Source organism: Aphelocoma coerulescens, chromosome 1 (assembly GCF_041296385.1).
Source record: "Aphelocoma coerulescens isolate FSJ_1873_10779 chromosome 1, UR_Acoe_1.0, whole genome shotgun sequence".
Classification (NCBI taxonomy): Eukaryota; Metazoa; Chordata; class Aves; order Passeriformes; family Corvidae; genus Aphelocoma; species Aphelocoma coerulescens.
Window position 1 is genome coordinate 16,816,726 of NC_091013.1, and position 23,905 is coordinate 16,840,630.

At 40.7% G+C, this 23,905-nt stretch overlaps 1 protein-coding gene across 4 annotated transcripts in view; it reads right to left on the reverse strand.

Moving 5' to 3' along the window:
- Positions 1–23,905, reverse strand: part of REPS2 (RALBP1 associated Eps domain containing 2) — a 95,471-nt gene that overhangs the window by 47,787 nt on the left and 23,779 nt on the right. For all 4 annotated transcript variants that reach the window (XM_069002919.1, XM_069002912.1, XM_069002926.1 and 1 more), the window contains exons 2-8: positions 13,937–14,060; positions 11,559–11,707; positions 9,932–10,055; positions 7,223–7,320; positions 5,407–5,545; positions 3,852–3,915; positions 1,409–1,551 (exon numbers count right to left, since the gene is read on the reverse strand). In XM_069002919.1, coding sequence (XP_068859020.1) covers positions 1,409–1,551; positions 3,852–3,915; positions 5,407–5,545; positions 7,223–7,320; positions 9,932–10,055; positions 11,559–11,707; positions 13,937–14,060 — 841 coding nt within the window. The remainder of the gene's footprint in view (positions 1–1,408; positions 1,552–3,851; positions 3,916–5,406; positions 5,546–7,222; positions 7,321–9,931; positions 10,056–11,558; positions 11,708–13,936; positions 14,061–23,905) is intronic.

Here is a 23,905-nt window from a genome sequence, read left to right on the forward strand (position 1 = left end):
CCATTGACATAATGATTCCCTAGATTCCCTACTAGAGATAGCTATTTCCATTGCAGTTTTACTCAAAAGGGCTTAATGTGAAGACACACCAAGAAGAACCTGCATGGATGAGTTTACAAGCCAATTTATCATGAGACCAGGCATGAAAGAAGTGAACAAAGTGGTGGTCCTGGGGGGGAAAAGGGTAGCTGTAATTATGACAGGGGAATGTAATTAGAGAGACTAAAAATGATGAAGATTTGGAAATGCAGGTTTTCCAGGAGCTTATTGCTTTGGATATGAATATAGTGGATTACAGGGAACATGACTCCATCAGAAATTATTTCACAAATCTGATACAGGGTCAACATTTAATTTTTCTAACTGCAGCTTGATTTGTTCTTTTCCTGCCTTTTAATATATTCAGTGTCATCGAATTTAATGGAAATTTTATTAGGTCTTAAATATTATCCCTGAGCACTGTAATTATCATCTGTGATTAATCCTCCTTGCCCTCGAGAGTCATGCACATTTTTTAGATGTAACAGTATATATTTCAACGTTCATTTATAATTAAAAGAGACATAACTGAAGAGAACAAATGAAAGGGCAGGTCTTTCACAGCACATTGTTACTGAAGTATATTATATTTTGGATTAATTCATCCTTGTGCTACACAAATTGTTGTAATCCTCCTGTCATTAATGCAAACTACCCATAGAAGAATCTGTGGATTACATAAAATAAATTACAAAAAAATACAACCATCTGACAAAATACATTAGTATATTAAGTTCTAATGCAGTCCAGTATCATTTTTAACAAATCTTAAAGAGACAGATACTTTCAGGAAAGATCATCAAAAGAATTAAAAGCTACATCATAGATTCATGGAATGGTTTGGATTGGATGAGACTTTAAAGATCATCTCGTTCCAACCTCCCTTGCCATGGGGAGGGACATTTCCACTAGACCAGGTTCCTCTAGGCCTTATCCAACCTGGTCTTCAACACTTTCAGGGGTGAGGCATCCACAGCTGCTCTGGGCAATCTATTCCAGTGACTCACTGCCCTCACAATAAACAATTTCTTCCTAGAATCTAACTTAAACCTGTCCTCTTTCAGTTTAGAGCCATTGCCTTTGTTTTACAGGTACTCATCTGCCTCTTTACCTGTCCTGACACCTGAAGCACAATGGAGAAAGAGGCAGACAAGAAGCAGGTAACTGCTGCACTTTGCATCTCTATGCTTTGATATATTACTTCTTGAGCAATCACCTCATAAGCACAATTAAAAACACATGCCTTAAATGCAGCTGGAGAATCATTACATGGCATAGAAGCCCATTCCAAGACGGAAAGTGAACCTATCTAACACACGCTGGATTTCTGAGATGGCTACAGGGACATGACTTGCTGCAGAAACTTCACCTGCTTGAAGGTACTCGGGCAGCAGTGTCTCTGGCAGTGTCTCAGGCAGCTGGTAACCATTCTTCCTCGCAACCACAAGGTGGAAAGCGGCACAAAACTCCGGGAGTGTCAGCGCCCCATCACAATCCACGTCACTCAGCTCCCTGTGGATAAAAGAGGCACACATTTTCCAAGGTGTTACCTCAGGGAAACACATGTGTGCCATCACAAGGGAGACAAAAATGCAACTCCGAGAAGGGATATTTTAACCCAAGACAAGCATCTCTGTCATGTACACTTGATCCTGACTTGCACAGTTGTCTCGGGAAAGATGAAGGAAGCTGATTTTCTAGTACTGACTTGCCACTTTTTTCCTTTTCAGTAGATTTCTTCAATACATCATGCCAATGAATATGATGGTATGTGTATATTAGAATGTGAAATACATAACCTATTCTTACAGAATCATAGGGTGGCTGGGGTTAGAAGGGACATCACAGATAATCTAGTTCCAGCTCCCCCGCCATGGGCAGGGAACCTTTCACTAGACCAGGTTACTCAAAGCCCCATTCAGCCTGGCCATGAAAACCTACGGGGATGGGGAGTCCACAACCTCTCTAGGCAATGTGTTCTAAGGCCTCATGACCCTTAAAGTAAAGAATTCCTTCCTAATATCTAATCTAAACCTGCCCTAGTTTAGCTTACACCCAATCCCCCTTGTCCTATCACTACATGCCCTTGTGACAAGTCCCTCTCCAGCTCTCTTGTGGACCCTGCTAGATACTGGAAAGCTGGTAGAAGATCTCCCAGACCCTTCTCTTCTTCAGGCTGAACAGCCCCAAGTCTCTCAGCCTGTTTCCATAGGAGAGGTGCTCCAGCCCTGTGATCAACTTAGTGGACCTGCTCTGGACTCATTCCAACAGGTCCACATCCTTCTTATGCTGAGGACCCCTGAGCTGGATGCAGCACTCCAGGTGGGGTCTCACCAGAGCAGAGTAAAGGTGCAGAATCCCTTCCCTTGCCCTGCTGGCCACACCTCTTTTGATGATGCCCAGGATACAGCTGGCCTTCTGAGCTGCAAGTACACTGAGTTGCTGGCCTGCTGAGTTGCAAGGGTGAAATTAACCTTCCAATATTTGGAAGCACTTTTGGCTAATCCATGCATGATCTTAAAACAATTCAAGAAGAAAAAGTTAAATATGGACTTTAGCACCACTGACTAATGTTTAAAAAAGAGCAAAATTAATGCTCTTAGCAAGTTTAAATATTGTTAACTTCTCACTAAGCAGTTCTCTCTAATTCTAGCACACTTCACAAACACTAAAACTGAATTCAAGAATTCAGTTCTGTGAATTAACTCTGCAAAAATTGAGTAGTATTTTATCTTTGGCACGTGGTCTAAAATAAACATATAATTTCTTGCTCTTTGAAAGTAACAAGCATTTCTCATGCTGTTGAGGTTATAGTGACAAGGACTGAAACATCCCATGTGTTAAACAGAGCAACACAACCTGATAAATCACATTGCCACAAAACTACAATTACCTACTAGAAGGGAATACTTTTCTTGAAATTCTGGACAGAGAACAAGTTGCGTCACCAATAGAAATAAAATCTGTTTTGCCACCATATTAGGTTAAGCTGTTCTTTTTAAGTAATCTTAAATTTAAATTCCAAAATTCACTTCCCCCACCACTATGTTTCTTCAGTTGTTTGGTTTTTTTTATTTTCACAACTGACAATCCGCTTTGAAAAGATTCCAGACATATCCTTTGACCCTGACAGATGTTTAGGCTCTTGCAAGCTTTTCGTCTCATCTCTCTTCATAAAAGCATATATAAAAATAAAATCACTATCAGCATTTCTGATCCATGTTTAAAACTGTTTGTTCCTCCTAACAGAGATGCAAGGATGACAACAAGTTACAAAGCACCATGTTGTTTATGAAAATGTAATAGAATTCTTGTCAAATTTTATCACGTACAGTTCCATCTGCAATTGTTTCTCAATAAGCTCATTAAAAGTAAATGCACTGGTTCATTAGAAAAGCACTAATGAATTATGTAGTTGTTTAATTAGGCCTCTTCTGACAGAACAGAGACAGAAACATAAAACCAACAACACATCTAAAACATTCCAGAGGTGCTTCTCCTCTGTGTCATTTCATGAAAAATACCGGTTCTTTGAGCTAATGATGCTGCTTACAATACACTTAAGAACAGCTCTCAGCTACGTCACCGTTCAAACCTTCCCAGTCCTGCTGAGTAGGCAAACATCTCTCCAGAAAACAACTGTGTCAGGAAGATCAATGAGCACCCTGCTGCTTGGGCCTCAAAGTGATTCTGGAGATAAGAGCAATAATTGTAACTGAAGACACTTTTAAAATTTAACAAGAACTGTTGAATTAAGCGTATTTAAAAAAAGCAAACACGATATGCATCCCCAACTCTATTACAGTACTCACCAGATGTGAGAAAGTTCTGGGATGGGCAGCTTTGATTTTGTGAAGAAATTCTTTGCTACGGAACCTGTTGGGAAACCATGCCTCATCAACCATTGGAAATTAATTCTCCAAATTCTTCCCTTTTACCAGGTCTGACGTGCCAGAAGCAGACAGTTAATTTACATGTGAGAGATGCTCAGATTAATCAGATGCTACTAGAGATGTTGGACCATTTGTCTCCTTCTGAGTAAATGATAGAGAAAGCCCAACAAAGCTGTTGACCTCAATTCTCCATTCCCTCCATATGGGAAAAATAAATAAAGAGAAACCCACTTTAGTACTAGTAACTCTAACCTGCATAGTAAGTATGTCACCAATGATGAAATAACAGACACAAACAGCCCTGCTTCACCAGAAGTCATGTGTATGGCAGTACAGTGCTTTGACAACTGCACTGCTCTCCCAAGATGCTGTTTTAACCACGACTTTTCCCTGCAGTGAAAATTTTATGAGAGAAAAAAAAATAAAAAAGAAACTGCAGAAGATTCAGATCGCACACAGCTCCTGTCCTACTGCAGGCATCCTCACTCACCCTGCCATAGCAGCCCTTCTCACTTCTAGTTAACAAATCCACTTCTTCACCATCTCATATGCACAGGCTGTTAGGGGTACCCTGGAAGCCCTTCCTGGTACCTTCCTGGGTACAGGCTTACAAATCATAAGGAAGCAAAGCACAAACTTCTGGGATGATAATCCTCTTCCCCTAGGGCAACCACTGGGGAAAGAATCAACACTGAACAACCATTTGTTCTTTGAAGCAAACTGCATAAAGGAGACTTAAGGGAGGTGAAGAACTGCTGAAGCACTAACTTCAGTTAGCAGCAGAGCATTTCTTTAAACTTTTGGCTGGATCCAAGCCCCGGTGATACAGCAGGGCTCATTACAATTTCCTCAGTTTAAAACCTGTGACATATTCCTTGCCAGACCAACTGTCTGTACACAGCAAAGTCTCCTCTCACAAGCAGCCTGGACCTTCTATTCACGATGGAAATCTGACTATGATCAGAGCCATCTAAGTATGCTCTTAACAATACTTCTACAATGTGTGTGCTCTCCAGGATTGTTTTATAATTACCTAAACGTCAAAATCTCAGTCCCCCAGAACCATAAACCCTCAGGCTTGACTGCACAGGGCAGTTTTGCATGCTTCACTGTCACCAGATGGACACTGCCACAGTTCTGCTGGATAAGCCAGCACAGCCCTCAGGGGTTTTTCAACTCAATATACACTGCAGGTGTGATCCACAAATACAGCACATCAAATACAGAGAGCTCATTTTAATTTTTACCAAATTGCCAACACTTCTTTCTTAGATGTAATTATTTCTCTAAAATCAGGATATTTAGGAGGAAATGTAAGGGTCACAGTATTGGTTTGAATAGTGTGCCTTTTAAAAGAAAATACAATCAACTCTTAAAAATGCACTGCCAGAGAAAAAAGCATTTATTTACTTAACATTCTCACCTCCCAGCCTGGTCCCCCTACTTGATGTGCACAGTATTTGGTAAAAATTACCTGAAATAAAGGCATTGAGGTCGGGCTGCAGGGACCTGAACTGGTTAATGTAGTAATCTCGCTGCTCCTCCGTTATCCTCCAAGGGTCATCTGAGTACTGGGTGCTGCTGTCCTGCTGCTCCCGCTCCACTGAAAGAGACTGATGGGAGGGACACTGGCATCAGCCACAGGGAGGGCACCAGAAGGGCATTGGAAACCTCAAGAAATCAGATTTACACTCTTCTATTTAGCAGAGACAAATTTTCAGAAGACAAGAAGCAGAAATGGCCACACTGATGACCATCCCACTACTTACCTGTTGAAAAACTGAGGCTATTATTACGTATCTTTACCCAGGCAATTAAAGGAAGTTTTACATGACCAAAGCTCAAAGAAAATCTTGGTACTGCTGACCACTAGAAGTCCAAGTCATATTTTATTACCTCTAGATTCATTTTGGGGGTCCACTTTGGCTGCCATGCATTACGACCTTGAACTGCACACTGTACACCTCTAATGGATGGAACCAGTAAAGGACCTAAAGCTGCATTTATGCAGCTTTGTGCAAGAAAATTTATCTTTGCTGTGAAACTACATATTTAATCTAGGAATGGTGCTGTAACTATGGAGATATTCCACTTTTTCTGGACCCTCTGCTCACCCCAGTAACTCAGCACTCATTATGCCAACTCAGGGAGACATACAAGCCCCTACAGTCCCTCTCAGACTTCTGTCACTTCCCAAGGTTTAAGTAAAAATCCTCCTTTGGGTAAAGGAATATTCTGGAGGAGAAGGGTATTCAATTCAATTACATCTTTGCTCTGTCTTTGCTCTCTGATTAACTTGCTTAAGGGGGGCCCGGTAACTTTTGCAGGTTGGATGGAGGTATCTACAAGAGGGCTGCCCATACAGCTGGTGTCTTTGCTAAAATGGAATAAATTAGTATTCAATATTTAAGCAGGGATGATAACAGTCTTAAAAAGGGAGGGCAAGAATGAACAACAATCAGCTGTGAAACCCTTTCTCTGACATACCTGTCTATTTCCCAAGAATCAAATGCAAAACACCAGTTCTGAAATACATCAAAAGATCCCTGAAACAGGCAACATCATAAAGCTGTAAATTAATTTTCATTTCAAGTGCTACACAAATGCAGCCAATTTCATTTCAAGTTAGTACAAATTATGTGACACTACCTGTAGATCTCTTTTGGAAGCGCACGTGACATTTTATTGTGGGTGGGAGGTGCTAAGCACACAGGAAAATGTAGAGTCTCTGAGTCTTACTTATTCAGGAAAATCTCTTGCTTAAGAGAGCTTTGCCCTTCCTTAGGGCAAACTACTTGTTTGCATAATAAATGCACAGCAGGCATACTGGAACACAGGAAAGATGTGCTTTTGCAACCAGCAGGAAGATATAAGACCCATTTTCATAAAAACAAACAAATGCCCAGAAATTAATTTATTTTAAGGTGCAATTTAACCAATTGGGGTAAAAAACCAAAATATGCAGAATGTTAGCCATGAATACTACGCACGTGTTACAGATGGGAATCTAAATCAAGAAGGAATCTCTGTGAAATCTCATGTACTTTATAGGAAAAGGGTTTATTTCTATTTACCGTTAGCAATTTAATTCATTTAATTATTTATTTTGATTTCTCCATCCCATCAGCTTTTTTCCCCTCATATCCTAAAAAAGCACGCTTCGGTCTCCAGTCTAAAAACACCAATAAGAACATTTTTCACTTTCAAAGTGAGAATTTTTCTGCCTTTTTTAAGAATTTCTCTATTGTTTTGTTAGCAGTACTACTAAAGAAAAATATGCAGTTCATTACCCGGTTAGGAGTTGAACAGGTGGGTGCAGATTTGGCTCCATAATTCCCTGATGATGGTCCATCTTGCTGGTGAGCAGAGTGTCTGACTTCATAAGGAGCTACATTAGACATTTAAAATTAAATATATAAATTATGGGATAATAAAAAAATAGTGCTAGGCTAAAGGAAATAGATAAATACCACAAGATCAAGAATGTAGCTTGTGAACATTGTCTCAGAGCATCAAAGTCCATGTTGTCAAGCGTCTACCAAGTGAACCTGGTATCACAGTATCAAAGTCCATTTTGTCTTATGCAACAAAATTCCAGCCACATACTTGTCTTTCCCATTGCATCATTCTTCAGACATTACTGAGACATTGCCAGTTATATACTCTAGATAACAGAAATCAGTGTTCATCATGTTTAAATACACATTTATATAGTCTGTCCATGCATTTATACATTTTATATATGTATAGCCCCATATAGCACAAGATATATTTTAAATAAGAAGAAGTAATTCAAGTGAGCTGCAAAAAAATTTGTTTTGACAATGTTATCAAATAGCAAATCATTACTTTTCCATATACTCTTCCTCTCCCTTCCCTAATTTCTGTTGAAAATCAAAATACATGACACACCACTTGGCACTGTTTGGAATAAAGTTAGTGAAGAAAAGTAACAATTTCTTTTTCTTTTGCTAAAATAAGTCACCTAGGCTCCACTGCAGCAAATACAGTAAGCAGTGACACAACAGCACATTTAGGAACAATGTTTTAAAAATAGGGCAAGTATGTAAACAAAAAGGCAACTCACTTTCAAACTTTTACAGAGCTGAGAACTGCTGCCAGCCTATTTAAAATTTACCATTACAAAATCTGCATTAGACAGTCAGAACCTTAATGACTCATGATGAAAAAGGAGACCAAGAAATCTTAGAAATTTTGAGCTCAGGAAGACCTTAAAAATTATACCCCTAACCCCCTTGTTTTCCTAAGGGTTCCTATCCTGTATTGGTATCTATTTTTATTCCTGCACAAGTAACTGCTAATTTCAGATTTTAAAAAGAAAAGGAAGGAAGGTGGAATGTGGGATACATTTAGATGCCCTCAGAGGGGACATTTAAGCATGAAGCCACATTGCTGTGTGCTCGCTAGCACGAAAAACCTCCAAAACTATAAAGAAAAATGTACACAGTCACGTACAGGAAGAACCAGCAGGTCTTGCATTAGGCCTGGCACTTGGTACAGCACAGGCCATAAAATGTTAACTGCTCACTGCCATTGAAGCATGTCTGGCTGAAGTATTCCCAGCAGGATTAAAATAGGACAGATTACTGTTCTGGAAAACAGGAAGAAATCCTTTCCGAAAAATAACCATTGTTCTATACCTCTAAGATTTTATTACCTTGAAAATTGGAGCAGTTAAATAATTAATTTTGGAAGAAGTTGGCAGCTGGACTGGACACTGCTGTCCCTGCTCACTTTGCATAGCTGCTGAGTCCATGAGAAATTTCACAGAAGTTATATTTGCAAGCAAATTCAGAAGGAGGAAAAAAAGCCCCAACACCCAAAATACTCCCTCATAGCACTGACAGATCTGGGACAGAGTCCCAGAAACCAGCAGAGCACCTGACAGGTACCTGGTCAGCCGGTCCCGACGGACACCCCCTGCCCAGCTCACCACAGCGTGGCCTCTTTGCCACGTGTCTTCTTCACTGGGGCAGAACATGCATTGTACCAGAAAACCACCACATTAGTGTGCTTGTTTCAGAAGTAATCCTGCTTCTGAACAAGCTGCAGTTTCCCTAAGCAGCAGGGGAATGCCTGTGACTCAGGATTGGTATAATTTTCAGGTTGAGGCCACTTTATAGTGTCAAACACATTCTTATCACAGGTGCACTGAGTTTCAACATGTTGAATAGCTCTTTTTTCACTCATTTATAAACAAGGACAAAAGCTGAATTACTAGCATGCTTCACTCTTCACTCACTGCAAACACACTAATGTAAAGCAAGGGGGATGATGGTATACACCAGTGCCTACTATTGCCACCAACTTGGTCACCACATGTTGCAATTATGAGAGCACAGGTGCTTTACTATTAAAATGAACTTGTAAAGCCATAGTTAAACTGTATTCTGCCCCATTAGCCTCTTATTAAAATCTGAATGTTTTGCCACCTACTCTAATGGCATCAAAATGAAGGAGAGAACACCTATGCAGTGCCTCGTGTTTGTCTGAATTGCCCAAGTTACACTGTGGGGCTGCTTTTATACTCTCATCCTACCATTATTTCTGTTACAAAACCAGAGATATTATTATCCTTTCCTGCAAAGGAAGGTTCGCTTCCAATCTGAAAATTAATATGCGGCTACTGAAATTGGGAGCAGGCTTTTCTCACCCTCTAATGAAACCCAAACCATCATGCACTCTGACAATATTTGCAGGTTCTCTGCCACTGGGGTATATTGCATGTAGTCTTGTCAGAGATTAGGTATTAGCATTTGTGAGCAGTCACACATAAATCTAATTTAATAGAAAGTGAAGAGGAAGAAAGGATTGAACAATCAAAATAAATTGATCAAATAATTTTCCAAAACACAAGTCTAATTGAATTTTAAAATCATTAGGCTGATTGTCACTTGCATTTTGGATTTGGATACTTCTGATAAGGGGAAAAAAATATATATATATGAATACAATGTGTATTGCCATTTTTATCCTACCTCCATGCTGCTGCTCCAGCCCACTTCTTGCTTTACCATATCCATAACTTAGGGGTATTCTCTGGTAGGTAGACGGAGAAGCAGGAGGTGAGCAAATTGGAGACATTGGAGGAGACTTGGGTTCCTATTTCAAAAACATACCAACATAAAACACACTTCTGAGACAAAAATTTTAAGAAATAGCCAAGTAATGCTGCAAAGTGGTCCAAGTGCATAAATATGATGGACAAACAAGAAACCAACACTGCAGCGTCCTTAGGCCCTTTATTTCCAAGAAAAGGCTTAAAACAGACAGGATTTGGTACGGAGCCTTTAAGGGGTAAAGCATGGCAGTACTATAGCAAAGCTTTACAATGATCCACTCAATATATTTTACTTCCAAAGATGCCAGAAGTAGTATATGTAGAAGGCTCAATGTGAGTGGATAGCTTTGAATTTACATAGTGTGAGTGCATTCTTTGTGGGAGATCATTTTTCGTACTAAAAAAAATGTACAAAAAAATTAAACTATATCTCTGAATCAGTATTTTAAACACTGTGGACCTGTAGGGTCATTGGGTAAGCTTTCTCTTTCCTTTGACTTACTGAGATTGCTTGAGAAAAGGATGTAAGCCTGAAAGGTTTTACCGAATAAAGAGGAAAATATAACACAACACAGATAACCCAGATGGAGCCAGGGGTTTGAGGGCAGTGTTCTGCTCTGGTGTCAGTACACAGAGAGACAGGCATACATGCTCATCTTCCTCATCCTGTTATTCCACCTGTGTATCTTGTCATCAGCTTGCTCCTGCTGGCTGACCTCAGGCTGGGAATGACGTTACTGACGCCAACGCACCGTGTGATAAACGTGAGCACATGTTTGGGGAAGATAAAAGTGCTTCCATCAGGCACTTACAACATGACCTGATACAGTACCAGAGGAGAAGGTGTCAAGCCTGGGGAAAATTATGCAAATCAGTCTTTATGAAAATTATGTGGCACTGTGAAGCTTCTTGTATCTGAACAAGTGCTCTCTACTCTCCTAAATACAGGTAATACGAATGTCCCTTGGATGCTTTATGAAACTGCCATCTCAGAACAACAGATGCTGGGACAATGTTTCGCTCAGGACAAAAGAAGAGCAGACTTCTTCTGGACTATTCCTTGGGGAGATAAAAATGAAAGAAAACTTGGGGGCCTTACCCCACCCAAAAATAGTGGCTCATGATTTAATACCTCATCTCCAATTGAGTATTTTTAGAGTGACTAAGAACCATATTGGCCATGGGAAATCACTCACTTTCCTGTTCTGTTTCACAGGCAGATTTCTCTTTGCTGCTTTTGCTTATTCCTCTCCAAGAAACAGTGCTGGATTAAGTAGGAGGACAACACTGAAAGAACTTACACAGAATATTACAGGGCTGACAGCTTTATACTAGCTCATACAGAGAATTTTCTTCAGGGAAGCAACTGGGATGCATCAAAACCAGAATACAAGCGTGATGGGGATTATTTGCACATCAGGAGTTCATCTCCTGCCTAGTACTGGAAAATTGAATAAGCCCCTGTGAGTGTAATCATTTACAGGACTGGACCCAAAAGGAGGATGCATAATGACATGTTGGCCTGAAGGAGACAAGCCTGTTACCTGTTTGTCCCCTTCATCTGTTCTTTTGTAAGAATTTTTTTCCAAAGTTGCATGTGGAACCTGAAATTTAACTCCGTGGAATTCTGCTGGAGTCCCATAACGTACTTCAGTGTCATTTTTCAGCGCCATAAATCGCGGCAGAGGCAACTCTTTATTAAGAGAGAGAAAAATTCAATTTAGACTACAGACATAAGAAGACTACAGAACATTTAAGCAGTATCGTCTTGTAAAACCAATGAAAAGTTTATCTATAAAAGACTGCTACTTATATTTTGTAACATTTTTAAGTGTGGGACTCCTTTGATTATTTTATGTCTTAATAAAAATGTGAATGTTACACAAAGCTACATTCACTAGCTTAATATATAATCTCTTCATGCAAAGAGAAAGAGAAAGAAATAAGCCTTGTCCATGTTATTAAAGCAAGCAGCAAACTCATTTCCTGCCTTCAAAACCTTGCCTGTAATGAAAAGAATAGTTTCCCACAGAAACTGCGGGACGGATGAATTAATCAGTCAGGATCACAGTACGCTTAACACTGCCATCATAAAAGGAACAAATCAAAAATGGTAGGGTTCAGGGATCACACCAAGGCCTAGAGAGACAGCTGTGTCAAAAGGTCCCATGTTGCATCTGCTGTGCAGAGCAAGAGAGTGACACTTTGTCACTCTTTAAGACAATTCCCAATTATTTTGCAGAAACACCATTTATTTTTGTGCACAGTCACCCTAAAAGATCAATACAATTAAAATTAACAGAATGCTCAAAACCAAGCAAAGCCATTCATCCATCACCTCTGTAATTTTTTACACCTACAGTTATAACCATGAAGAAAAAAAAAATCAATTGCAGTTTGGTACACTACTCACCCTATTCTAAAGGCACTCATATATTTTCTAGAAAAAAAGTAATTAGCACTGGAAGCAATTGTACAGAAATTTTACTGAAACAGTAAGTAAGCAGGATATCAATACAAGGACTGCAAGTACCTGTTTTCACTCAGATTTGTGGATTATTTGCATATGCTGAACTTGTAAAACAGAGTAAATCTCAGTTCAGATTTCTAATTTAGTTTGTTGAGGGTCTTTTGTTGTTTTTTTTTTTTTTTTTTTTTTTAATTAACATCTTTAAAAAGGACAGCAATGCAAGACAGAGTGCACAAACTGCCTGTAAGGAAAACTGACAGACAAATCCAGGCCACTCCTCTTCACCCTTGATTCAAAGTCCTGTTCCAGCAAGGCAATGAACCAAACTGTGCCAGCTGCATCTGATCCCCTCCACTTGGTCAGGAGCTCTGCACTGTGGGAGCTCAGCGCACACCAGTCAGCATGTGCTTGTCATTCTGGCCTTCCCTCCCTGGGATGGGGCAGACCTGGGGAACCGTCTCCCTGTGCCTTGCAACACACATGAATTTGACATTTTGTTGCCCTTACCAGGGACAGCAGAGCAAAAGCTGTGCTGGGAGCAGTGACCTGACTGCAGGACTGTGGGTAGGTCCTGCCTTTCCGGCCTTCTCTCTGATTTTGCAGCTGGTTGCATTGCTCCTCCATCCAGTGATGGTGCAAGCACAGCCTCAGGACATGGCCTGAATGCCCACCTGGGATATGGGAGCTAAGGGCTCAAACCTGTCCAAGCTCAAGCAAAAAGCCCTGTGTTTTGAAGCCCAAGCTCTGTTGAGGCAGAGTATGCATCACCAAGGCAAGAACACAGAGTTCCCTCCAAGCTGCTATCAAGGTTTCACAGCTGAAGGGACCTGCTTCCTCTCTTCATCGCTTGAGTTAGATAAGACTCCTTCAAAAAGCCTTCTTCTCCACCAAAAATGGTACATTTAATATTACTGTCAATTCATCGGGGAGAATAAAGCTGTTTTAAAATACATTTAATACATATTTTCATACCTATTCACAGTAAGCACTATTTTATCAGCATTACCTGTTTATTTCTGTGGGATTATCTGCTGAAGCAGACAAGTGTTACAATCTGCCCTGCAGGGAGAGACTTCTTGACCTGCCCATGTCCCCCACCATGTGCCTCCACCCAAAGCAGCTATCAGCTCTTACTCTGGACAGCTGTCAAGATTAGAGGCTGAAGGTGACAGAGGAATGCATATCCCACACTGATCATCTGTCATTCCTGCCGTTCCTTTGTAATGCCTTTTCCAGAGGTGGATGTCATCTCAGATCTGCCATATATGTAATTCACTGCAATTTTCTACCACTCACTTAGTGCATGTAACATTAAACTTCCACTCTTTCTCTGCTCCTTAAAATTGATCATAGAAACATAAGAAGAAAGAGTTTACCACCATGGAGAGCTGACAAGCATTAAAGAAAGTGAGAAACAAGTGCATAGCACTGCAAGCAAAATTTGCTACTTACCATTCTTAATGCTCTCAATCCGTACAGGGAACCCTGACTGTGCTGCTGCAATTAACTTCAAAGCAATATAAAATTGAGCAGGACCAAAATAACCCACACGCTTGGCTCCACAAACTTCTGTAATCTAAGAGAGAAGAGACACATTGTCGGTTAAATGCGTTTCACTCTTCCAGGAGATGTCAACATCTCTACACAAATAAACAAAAAAACTCTTAAAAAACCACTTGTATTTGAAGTTTTCTACTACACATTTTTGTTTCAACTCAGAACATTAGTACACCAGAGACAGATTGGTAGTTGCTATGCTTTTCAGAAGCACTGCTAGTTAACATTGCCATCCTTAAACAAGTTACGGGTTTTCATACTATGTAAGATTTTAACTGCAGGTGAAATGAGAATTTCTGAAGTACCCTGTCTAGTAAAAACATTTCCACCACAGAAGCTGTGATATCTTTAGAAAACTGTACTTAATATTAGCCCTAACAACAACAGTTCAGGTAACTACCATTACTGGAACATAAACAAAAGACCCCAGCACACCACTTGAGCAAACACTTTATTTCTTGTGTGAAAAATTACCATGGTCTCAGCACTGAAATTTAACTTTCTTATTTGCTTCACTCTGCCACTTTTATGAAGCAAAGAGCACCATGTTCACACACTCAGACAACACCCAAACAAACAACAGGTATCAGAAGGTTTTAAGCACGAGCGCCAGTTCTCCCATGCCTGGAGCTCCCAGATGTTCACAAACAAACCTCAGACAGGCATTCAGGTTAGAACAAAGCCTATTTGCCCCAGACATAAAAGGAATTCTCAAATTGTTTTCCTGAAAATACATCTAGATTAGCAATGTCTCCTGGCTGGCAACGTGCAGCCTCTGTGACCGTTCTCCATGGGCAAGGGCTGCTTCAGGAAAGCCACGTTCATGGATTGGCTCCCAAGCTACAACAGCATGACAGAAAGTATTATGTTGCATATAAGCAAACAGCACAACTGAATAGTCTATTTTTTCTGATTTATTTTTATATGTATATATGCACATACATATACAGTGGGAAAATGTCAGGTCAAACAATTACTGAAAAAATCAAATGTTTTGGAATGGTAATTCTTACTAATCAAAGACAAATGTCTTCAAGCAAGCCCTTTATGCTCTGCATGTGGCCTCTGCTTTGAGCTGAATGAGCTCTGGCTACTTTCTCTTCCTACAAGTTTCAGACTTGGTCACAAGATACATCAAATAGTTTTTTTATCTTACTGCTTGATGAAAAGCAAGATTGAGTGTCTGTATAAAGACAGCTTCAATTAACCAGCAGCATTTGCCATTCTCTTTCCTCTACTATTTTCTTTAGTTACTCTGGCCTTTTTTAATCTGCCCTTCCCTCTATCACTGGCCTTGCTTATTTTATTTTCTGGTGGGAAAGCAAGGCACTTGGGATGCGCCCCAGATGGATGTCTGGGCACACCACTGGTACCCTTTCTGAGCTTCTAAGCAGCGTTCTTCCCCTTGTCCCTGGATGCTCCCAATTCACTCAGTCTCACTGTCCATACCACCCGCTCCTGCATGGTCCTTCCCCAGCCAGCAGCCCTGGCTCTGCCTGGTGCAGTGGTGTGGAGCACAGGTGACTGCACTGGACCCCAGACACAGAACATGCACAGCAGCTGCACTTCAGACTGCTTCCTATGGGCACAACCTCCCAGGCACACCAGGAGGCTCTGGCAGCTCTGGGGACAACGCTGCTATGGCAGGTATGTGAGAAGCCACCAGCTTATCCAACAGCCTAGGGAGAAGCAGATGGAGAAGAGGCACAACCAAGCTGAAATTCAATCTGAGTTCACAGCTCTGGTCTGTTATGGGAGACGTTTGTTAAAAAAATGCCAGCGCTGAACCAGGCAGTTGGCAAAAGCTGGGCACCCACCGGCAGCCAGGCCCTCCCGTGGAGGCCATGGGTGCTCAGCTCCTGTGTGACCCATGGGCAGTGCCTGGGATGGCCCCTGCTGTGGGGCAGAAATGGCACACAAAGCCCCTGGGTGTGCCGGGATGTACCCCATAGGGATTTTTCTCCTCTTGGGCTCTTTTCCTGTCATGGCTATGCTTCCTGTTGTGCCTATGCTTGCTGACACCAAGCAACAGCATTACCATGATGTGTTTCCTCTCGCTGGCTGCTGGAAAAAGGAAATATTGAGCAGCTCAGACTTTCACATAGATGCTACTATCTTCCCGAAGAGTTAACTTTCCATATATTTTCTATACTTTGAAATATTAAGGCTGTTTAATGCTGCAAATGCTCTGCTTGCTCCTCATACGGAAACATGAACATTTTATTCGGAACAAGCAGACTAAAAATTTTTAGCAAGGATATACCATCCCTCAAAAATACAGTGATGTTTCTCATGCACACATACAGCCAACCAACCTGAAAGTGTGTCTCTGTAATTTTGCTTTTTGATGATAACAATAGAAATAAATTTTGTAGACACAAGCTTCTCTGTTATTTGTAACCAGACTCTGAGTTCTTTATTAATGATTCCGAGCAAAAGATGGAAGCTGACAGAGCAGTCAAATTTATTACACAATTAATTAAGGGTATTTATATAGATTAATTGCAGGTACAGGAATTTACTCTCATCAGGTTCCTTCTCCAGTTAAAGGAGATGGTCTTGGGTTCCTTCGAGGCAGCATTTCACACTGTCTGCATCAGGACCCTGCTCAGAGGTGCCAACAGAACAGTCCCTCTCTCCAGCAACCACAGAGGTTAGTGGCAGATTAGCCTTTATCCAAAAGTAAATCCTCAGAACATGCTGCCTACTTAAATTTCCCCAGCAGCTTAAACTGAACACTGTACTATTTTTTTGTTTCCTGGTTTTACCTTTCACAGGGTCAGTGCACATAGCTTTTTGATGGGCAGATTACACTTAGTGATATGCAATTCTGAAATTAAGCTACTTTGTATGAGACACTATTAGGAGTCTCCAAGATCCATCCAAATTAAAGACACTGCATATGAATGTGATATGGTAATTTTTCATTTAAATCCTTAAAACTGTTGTCAGTTTGGGCTGCATGCTTTTCAGCAAGCCAGCAAGGAAAGAACTGTTATTTTCTGCTTGTGCACTGCTGAACAGACACACATATAAATCAAAACAACTTGCATGACTTGGTATTTCAAGGCATTTTAAGGCTGTCAATTTATATTACAATTTTTCTTTTAATTCTCCAGCAGAAAACTGTAATCCTCCAGTGATAGCAAAATTTTGAAGGAAAGTGTAATGAAGAGTGTATTGGAAATAATTTTTTCATGGTGGTAGGTTACAGATGTCGCTTGCCAAATCTAACCTCAGGATGACAAACAGAATTAGTCCAAAATCACACAGAATCACAGAATGGCTGGGGTTGGAAGTGACTGACCTCTGGAGATCCTCTAGGTCCAATCTCCTTGCTAACACAGGGTCACCTAGAGCTGGTTGTACAGGATTGTGCCCAGGAAGGTTTCAAATATGTCCAGAGAAGGAGACGTTCCAGTTCTCTGCCATTCTCACAGTAAAGAGGTTTTCCTCATATTCAGATGGAACTTCCTGTGTTTTCCTTTGTCCCTGTTGCCCCTTGTCCTGTTATGAGGCACAACCAAGAAGCCTGGCTCCATCCTCTTGACACCTCCCTGCAGATACTTACCTACATTGATAAAATGCCCTCTCCATCTTCTTCAGGCTAAACAGGTCCAGGTGCCTCAGTCCCCTCCTAAGAGATGCTCCAGTCTCCTGGTCATCTTTGGAGCAGTGATGCTTGAACTTTAACCACTTGGACCCACCCCATACCTTCTAGAGCCCTAACCCATGGGATTCATCCCTGAAGAGGCCAAAGTCAGCTCTCCTGAAATCCAGGGCTGGGACCCTACTTTTTGCCCTGCTTCCTCCACACAGGATCCTGAAATCCACCATGTCACGGTCACTGCAGCCAAGGCTGCCCCCAACCTTCACATCCCAAACCAGTCCTTCTTTGTTTGTTAGTACAAGGTCTAGCATCACACCTCTCCATGCTGGCTCCTCCATCACTTTTGTCAAAAACTATCACCAGGATAGTTTTTGATAGCTCTGCAGGACTCTCCTGGCCTGTGTGCCCAGCTATGCTGTCTTTCCAAAAGATACCAGAGTGGTTGAAGAAAGTGGTGAAGGCTTGTGATCATGAGGGTACTTCCAGCTGTCTGTAGAAGGCCTCATTGACTCCTTCTCCTGATCAGGTGGCCTGCAGCAGTATTTCAGTCATGGAAAATTGCCCTGTTCAATGGTTTGTGAGGCAAGAACATTATGCTGAGTGGAAAATGCATTTTCAGCAGGTAGCCTTAACACACTTGTTCTGTAGAGGAATTGCACCACGTTCCCTACCAAACATCCATAAGAAGGGGAGAAAGAGCAAGATCTGTAAGCCTGCACGCCTTCTGACAGGTCAGAAGTTTTTCTATGGTTGCAAAAATATGTACTTTTTAGTAAGTATTAAAAAAAAATATCTCTGATTTGTAAACCTTAAAATCTGAAATGTTCTGTTCAGAAGAGTTGCTGTTTTAAACTACTGTGCTCCGTGCAAACTTCTAATAGAAAAGCCCTACATCTTCAGATACTGGAACACAGAGCAGATTTTTGTACTTTTTATCCACTCACTGTTCTGCTCTATTGGCTGACAGCAAGTGTTATTTTTATAATTGCTCCTTGAAGACATCCCACATGAAGCAGCTTTTCCCAGCACAAACTGACATTGTTCCAGCTCTCCCCAGCTCTCTCCAGACAAGTTTCCACTGCAGTCTCCAAGAGCACTGACCTCACAAACACACTGGGCAGGTCTAATTCAGATTGCAAGAACTAAACTTCAGAAACTGAATATGAGCTGCTTTCCGTAAGTAGAAAAAGATTGTTTTCCATAAGTAGAAAAAGAAGTATAATCAGAAATAATTATACCCTAATCCTGTGGACAGGCTGAAATGGCCATTCCGCAGCCTCAAGGGAAAGGTTTTCACCTGTAAGGCAAAGGTAGACCTGGGACTTCTGCTATTTCATTTAGCCATTAACACTGCTGTGGCATCCTCTGTATCAGGCTAGCACACAGTCTTTGTCCATTCTCTGTCGCCCTGCTGCTACCTGCCACATAGATGGTCACTGCTGGTCATTCATGTGCAAACCCAGCTCAAAGGTGCTCACACCTCCATGTGGGCTGTGGGAGCCTGTGAGAGCACGTGTGAGTTCAGTGCAGTCACCTCATTCAGAGAGAAAAAGAAGATGACCATCACTGGCTCCTATGTTAAAGGAAATTTTCTTGCTACAGTTTCCATCTCAGCCCAACCCCAGAATGCACAGCTATTTTACTTGTCCTTGCTCAATCTACAATGACATGGAAATATTTTCCAGTTTATCAACTGCCTCTGAATTTTAGGGAAGGTGTTGAAAAGCTTCTGCCGCTACTGATGCATGCCTCACCCAGCGCTCTCCCGAGGACGACCAACTCTGATGCCACTGTTCAGACCTCAACCACAGAGTGACCTAAGGCTCCCTTCAACCAGCTGCTTATAATGGTTTCAAAAACAAATACTTGTAGCAGTGGCTTATCAACAGCTTATCTCAAAATTGTGTCATGCATCTGACCCACTTTGCCCTTTCTTTTTTTTTTTTAATTTGTGTTTACAGACTCTTTGATCTGCTTGTTACAGACAAGTTTTGCTACATTCTTAAACAGGTATTTCTCTCTCAATGGATCATTGTTCAGACATTTGTAAAATGACTTGGAGCCCAGGGCTACACATTTATTTCTTCAATATTTAAAGCAAAGTAAGAAACAACACATCAAGGATTACTGACTGGGAAGACAACAGGAACATGCTGGGGTATTACATACCCAGATGTACATAGGAAGAGGCTCTGCCATGGATTAGGTTCTTTACCTCTGCTCCTTCATATCAGTGTAACTATTTATTTTATTCCATCATCTTGCCTTTTAAAAACAGATGTTTTATCTATTTTAGACTTTTTTTAAACATCACATGAAATGCTTACTAAAAATCAAGCCATTTTGAACAAGCAGGGTTTCAATGTCTAAAACAAAATTTAAAACAGCTTAGTTTATGCACAGAAGACAATGTGTACACAGTATATTTTTAAAGACCTAACTATAATACATTCTCATGGTTTAAGCTCTGCATGATCATCACTTTACATTTAAGAACACCAGCTTGCTAACCTATGACAACCATTAATTTTAAATTGCAAGGCAAGCAACAGATAAACTGCCAAAACTTCACATAACAAAGACAGTGCTAAAAGCAGCAGAGAGCAACCCCGTGAGTTAGGCAAAAGCCGACAGCACCATCAGGGTTTCCCTAAACTCCCTCCTCCTGCCACAACCCAGAACCATTCACATCTGCCTGCACTGGTGCTCCATCTCACCTTTGCTTATCTGGGGGGAAAGCACTTCACTTCGGGAACAAGGAGACACTTTTCTGTCAGCTCCAAGCAGGACATTTTACACCAACACCGAGAACTACCAGGCTCATGATTCAGGGCCTGCTGTGCCTGCACACATGTGCAGCCACTGACCACTGACAGAACTGCATCAAACAAACATGAAACCAGGTTCAAACAACTCTAACAATTAAGCTTAACAGTAAAACCATTTTATATACTAGAAAATGTTGATTCCTCAGCAGAGGTTAAAAGTAACCCCAACCTGTAACACAAAGGGTTTCAATCAGTAAAGAGCCTGTGAGCAGGAGCAGGGCTGGAGCAGGGCAGTCACACTTGGTCAGTGCAAGGGTCTGTCCAGTCCTCTCTCTTGTAGAACAGTGAGCTGTGGATGCCAGAGGAAACTCAAGCATGTGAATCATCCAGTACTTCTCTTCAAGTGGGAAGCCTGGTAATGCCAGCATACCACGAGTCAAAAAAACATTGATCTGAATTACGCAGCTATGAGGACATGTGAGTCAGCACTGATAATCAAAAGATTCCAATTATTAAGGAGTGTTGGCAAGAAAAAGTCTGCCCGGGAATAAAGGCTACTGATGCATGCTAATATTTACAACCGCTGAAATATACCTGAAAGAAATGCTATCTCCTATGCTCAACCTTTTGTTTTTTAATATACAAAGGTTACTCAATCATTTACCTGCATGTGATGTGGAAAAGCTACACTTTGAACTCATGTCAGTCTCACAGGGGAGTTTAAGAAGCCCCATTCCTGAGAAATATCTGGCAATTGCCACACCAAGTAAATTATTTTCATTATAACAGTGCCTACAGCATTAGATCAGAGGTTGTTACATACATTTTCTAAATCCACTTATTCACTGAACTGCTTCACATTCTTTGTAGATAATCAGTTTGCTTTTGGATATGGCAAGACAGATACTCAGCAGGTCACTCTCTGAAATGCTGCATGCACAGCCTTGCCAAAAATCACTGTTAAAACCTGAAAACCCACAGAAATTTTCAAAGTACACAGAACTGAGTTATAGATGCTTTATCTGCTTTTCAAATCTTGACTGTGGGAAGCAAGGGAGTAAGAGCAAGTAAAATGGCAAGCACGGAGCTGTCACACTGCCCCATTCAAACAAATAAATTGCAGAAAATTTCCACAAGGGCTATCCAAATTTCTTCTGATGCATGTCCCTGCCAAGAGCATTTCATTCTCTTGGCCATGAGTCTCATAAAGCCCATCCTACAGATGGTTAGCACTATATGTGCTATACATTGCAAGTATAGTTCTTTAAAGGCACTAGTCATCCCAGAATTTCTGTTCATTTTCCTGCTCACCTCATCTCTTTCAAGAGCACACCTAGGGACATAACACAGAGAAGGTCCAGGACACAAGAGAATAGAACCCAGACTCTCTAATTCTTGTCCACTCAGCAGAGACATTGTCCTGAACTCCCCTAACCCACAAGCAACTGATATTGCAAGAGCTTGATGGAGGCAGGATATCCACACTGAAATGTGGCTGGGGCTGGAACCAGGCCAACCAAAATACTCATCTATTCCTAAAACTTTCATTTTCTGGTGGTTGAACTGAAAATAGTATCTAAATCTTACTCCTAGTGAGAGTGAATGAGGAGCTGCTTTTTAGCTCAAGTGGAAATGCCATGTTTTGCACAGGAGCTGCACCAGTATCCTGTGGGAATGAAAATACAGGATGATCATGGAATATTAAAGGCCAACACTACTTTTATCATGCAAAATCCTTGTGGTTTGGGCATTTTAGACTACTTCAGCAATGAAGTTGTTAATTATTTCAAATAATACTTTACATAAGCAGCGTATCCATTAGCACATCTTGATCCTGAGAGTACATTTTCACTGGTACTCATTTATAAGCTTGAGTTCATTATTAGTCCAATGTATTTCAAAATGCATGTTTTTTTAAAATCTATTCAAAATGCTATGTGTATATACATAGGCAAAATTGAAATTAAATGTAACTTGAAACTCAGCCTTAAAAATCAAACCTTTGAAGGAAAGGTTTCTGCAATCTGTCCAAGCCTTTTTTTTTATAAAACAAAAAATTGTCTCTCCATTGCTGCAGTTTAGATATGGATTAAAACATGAGGGTTTTTTCAAAAAAACCCTGAAGAACACTGACATTTTATAATGGAACTTGAAGCCATTTAAAATGCTGGACTCTCCAAGTCTGCACAAAAGCATGAATCTTGTAGTTTGCAATTCATACAGAGAATCCTTATCCTACCTTTGTTAAATTTCAGTCTCTTAACAGCATATCACTGAGAAATTAAAGATTTTTCTGAAGAAAAAAATTAATCCCCATTCGTTGGGTTGGTGTCCTTTTTTTCTTGGACAAAAAAATTCAGTTTGGGTATCATTCATACCAAACAAATGTGTATTACAGAAAATTCCACAAGGTGTTGCTAGACAGGATTTAATTTACCCTTTGAAGAAGCAAACATCAATTCTTTGCTGCTGCTTACTCTTCAATAAATGAGTAACTTATGAAGCTCTGCAATACAACTCTGTTTTGTTCTCATGTTAAAACATCATCATAAAAAGCTTCTGTATAAGTAACAGTCTGTGAAATCATTGCCCAAATACCCATAAAGAAGCTTGCCAAACTCACCCAAAGTGCAAAGACTATCTTGAAAAAGGCTGAAAAAGCTTAGCATTAAGGAGATAACATCTCCTGTGAACACACGACAATTCCTTACGAACAATCAAAAGATCTTGTCAAAATCAGAGACCCTTTTAACACCTAAGGAAAAACAATGGAAACTACTGCTAGATAAATGCTGAAGTCAAGTATAGTGAGGAAAATGGGCAGAAAGGCTTGTAAGCTTTTTTGCAAAAGTATAAAAATTAACTGTTTTCAGAAATTTCTTTCAACAGTTCCACTGTTAAACTCAAGCCAAGGCTACCCAAAATATGTGCCTTTACAGTCAAAAAAATCTTTCTTTTCCCATTCTGTCCAAGTAACTGCATTGCTAGGTGTGAACCCCAGAAAACAAAGCTGTTTTGACTCACCACTGAGAGGTCTAGAGGACTGCCTACAGATGGTACTGCAGTATGCTCCTGCTGCCTCTACAACAGCTGCCTTATTATTTCCACATTTCTTTGTAACTACATGGAAATACTTCAGGAGTTTCACTCTCAGATGCTATGCCAGGATAACTTTATGATCTGTTCCATTTGTAGCCGTTCTCACAGCTGAAAGCATACCAAGAGCGACCGACAGCAAACCTCATGACAATTGCTGTTATCTTTACATATCCAGGCAAAAACATTTCGCTACTCATCTTGGAAGGCGTGCAGCCTTTTCTTCTTAGCAAGCGTGCTCCTACTTGTTGATGGGACACAACCCCTCCAGCCACCACTGCAGTCCTGATGTACCCAGTCACAAACTAGATGTAAATAAATTCTTCACCTCTGATCGTACTCAAATAAGGCACCTCACTCAATTTCCCTCTGCACAGGGACAAAACATTT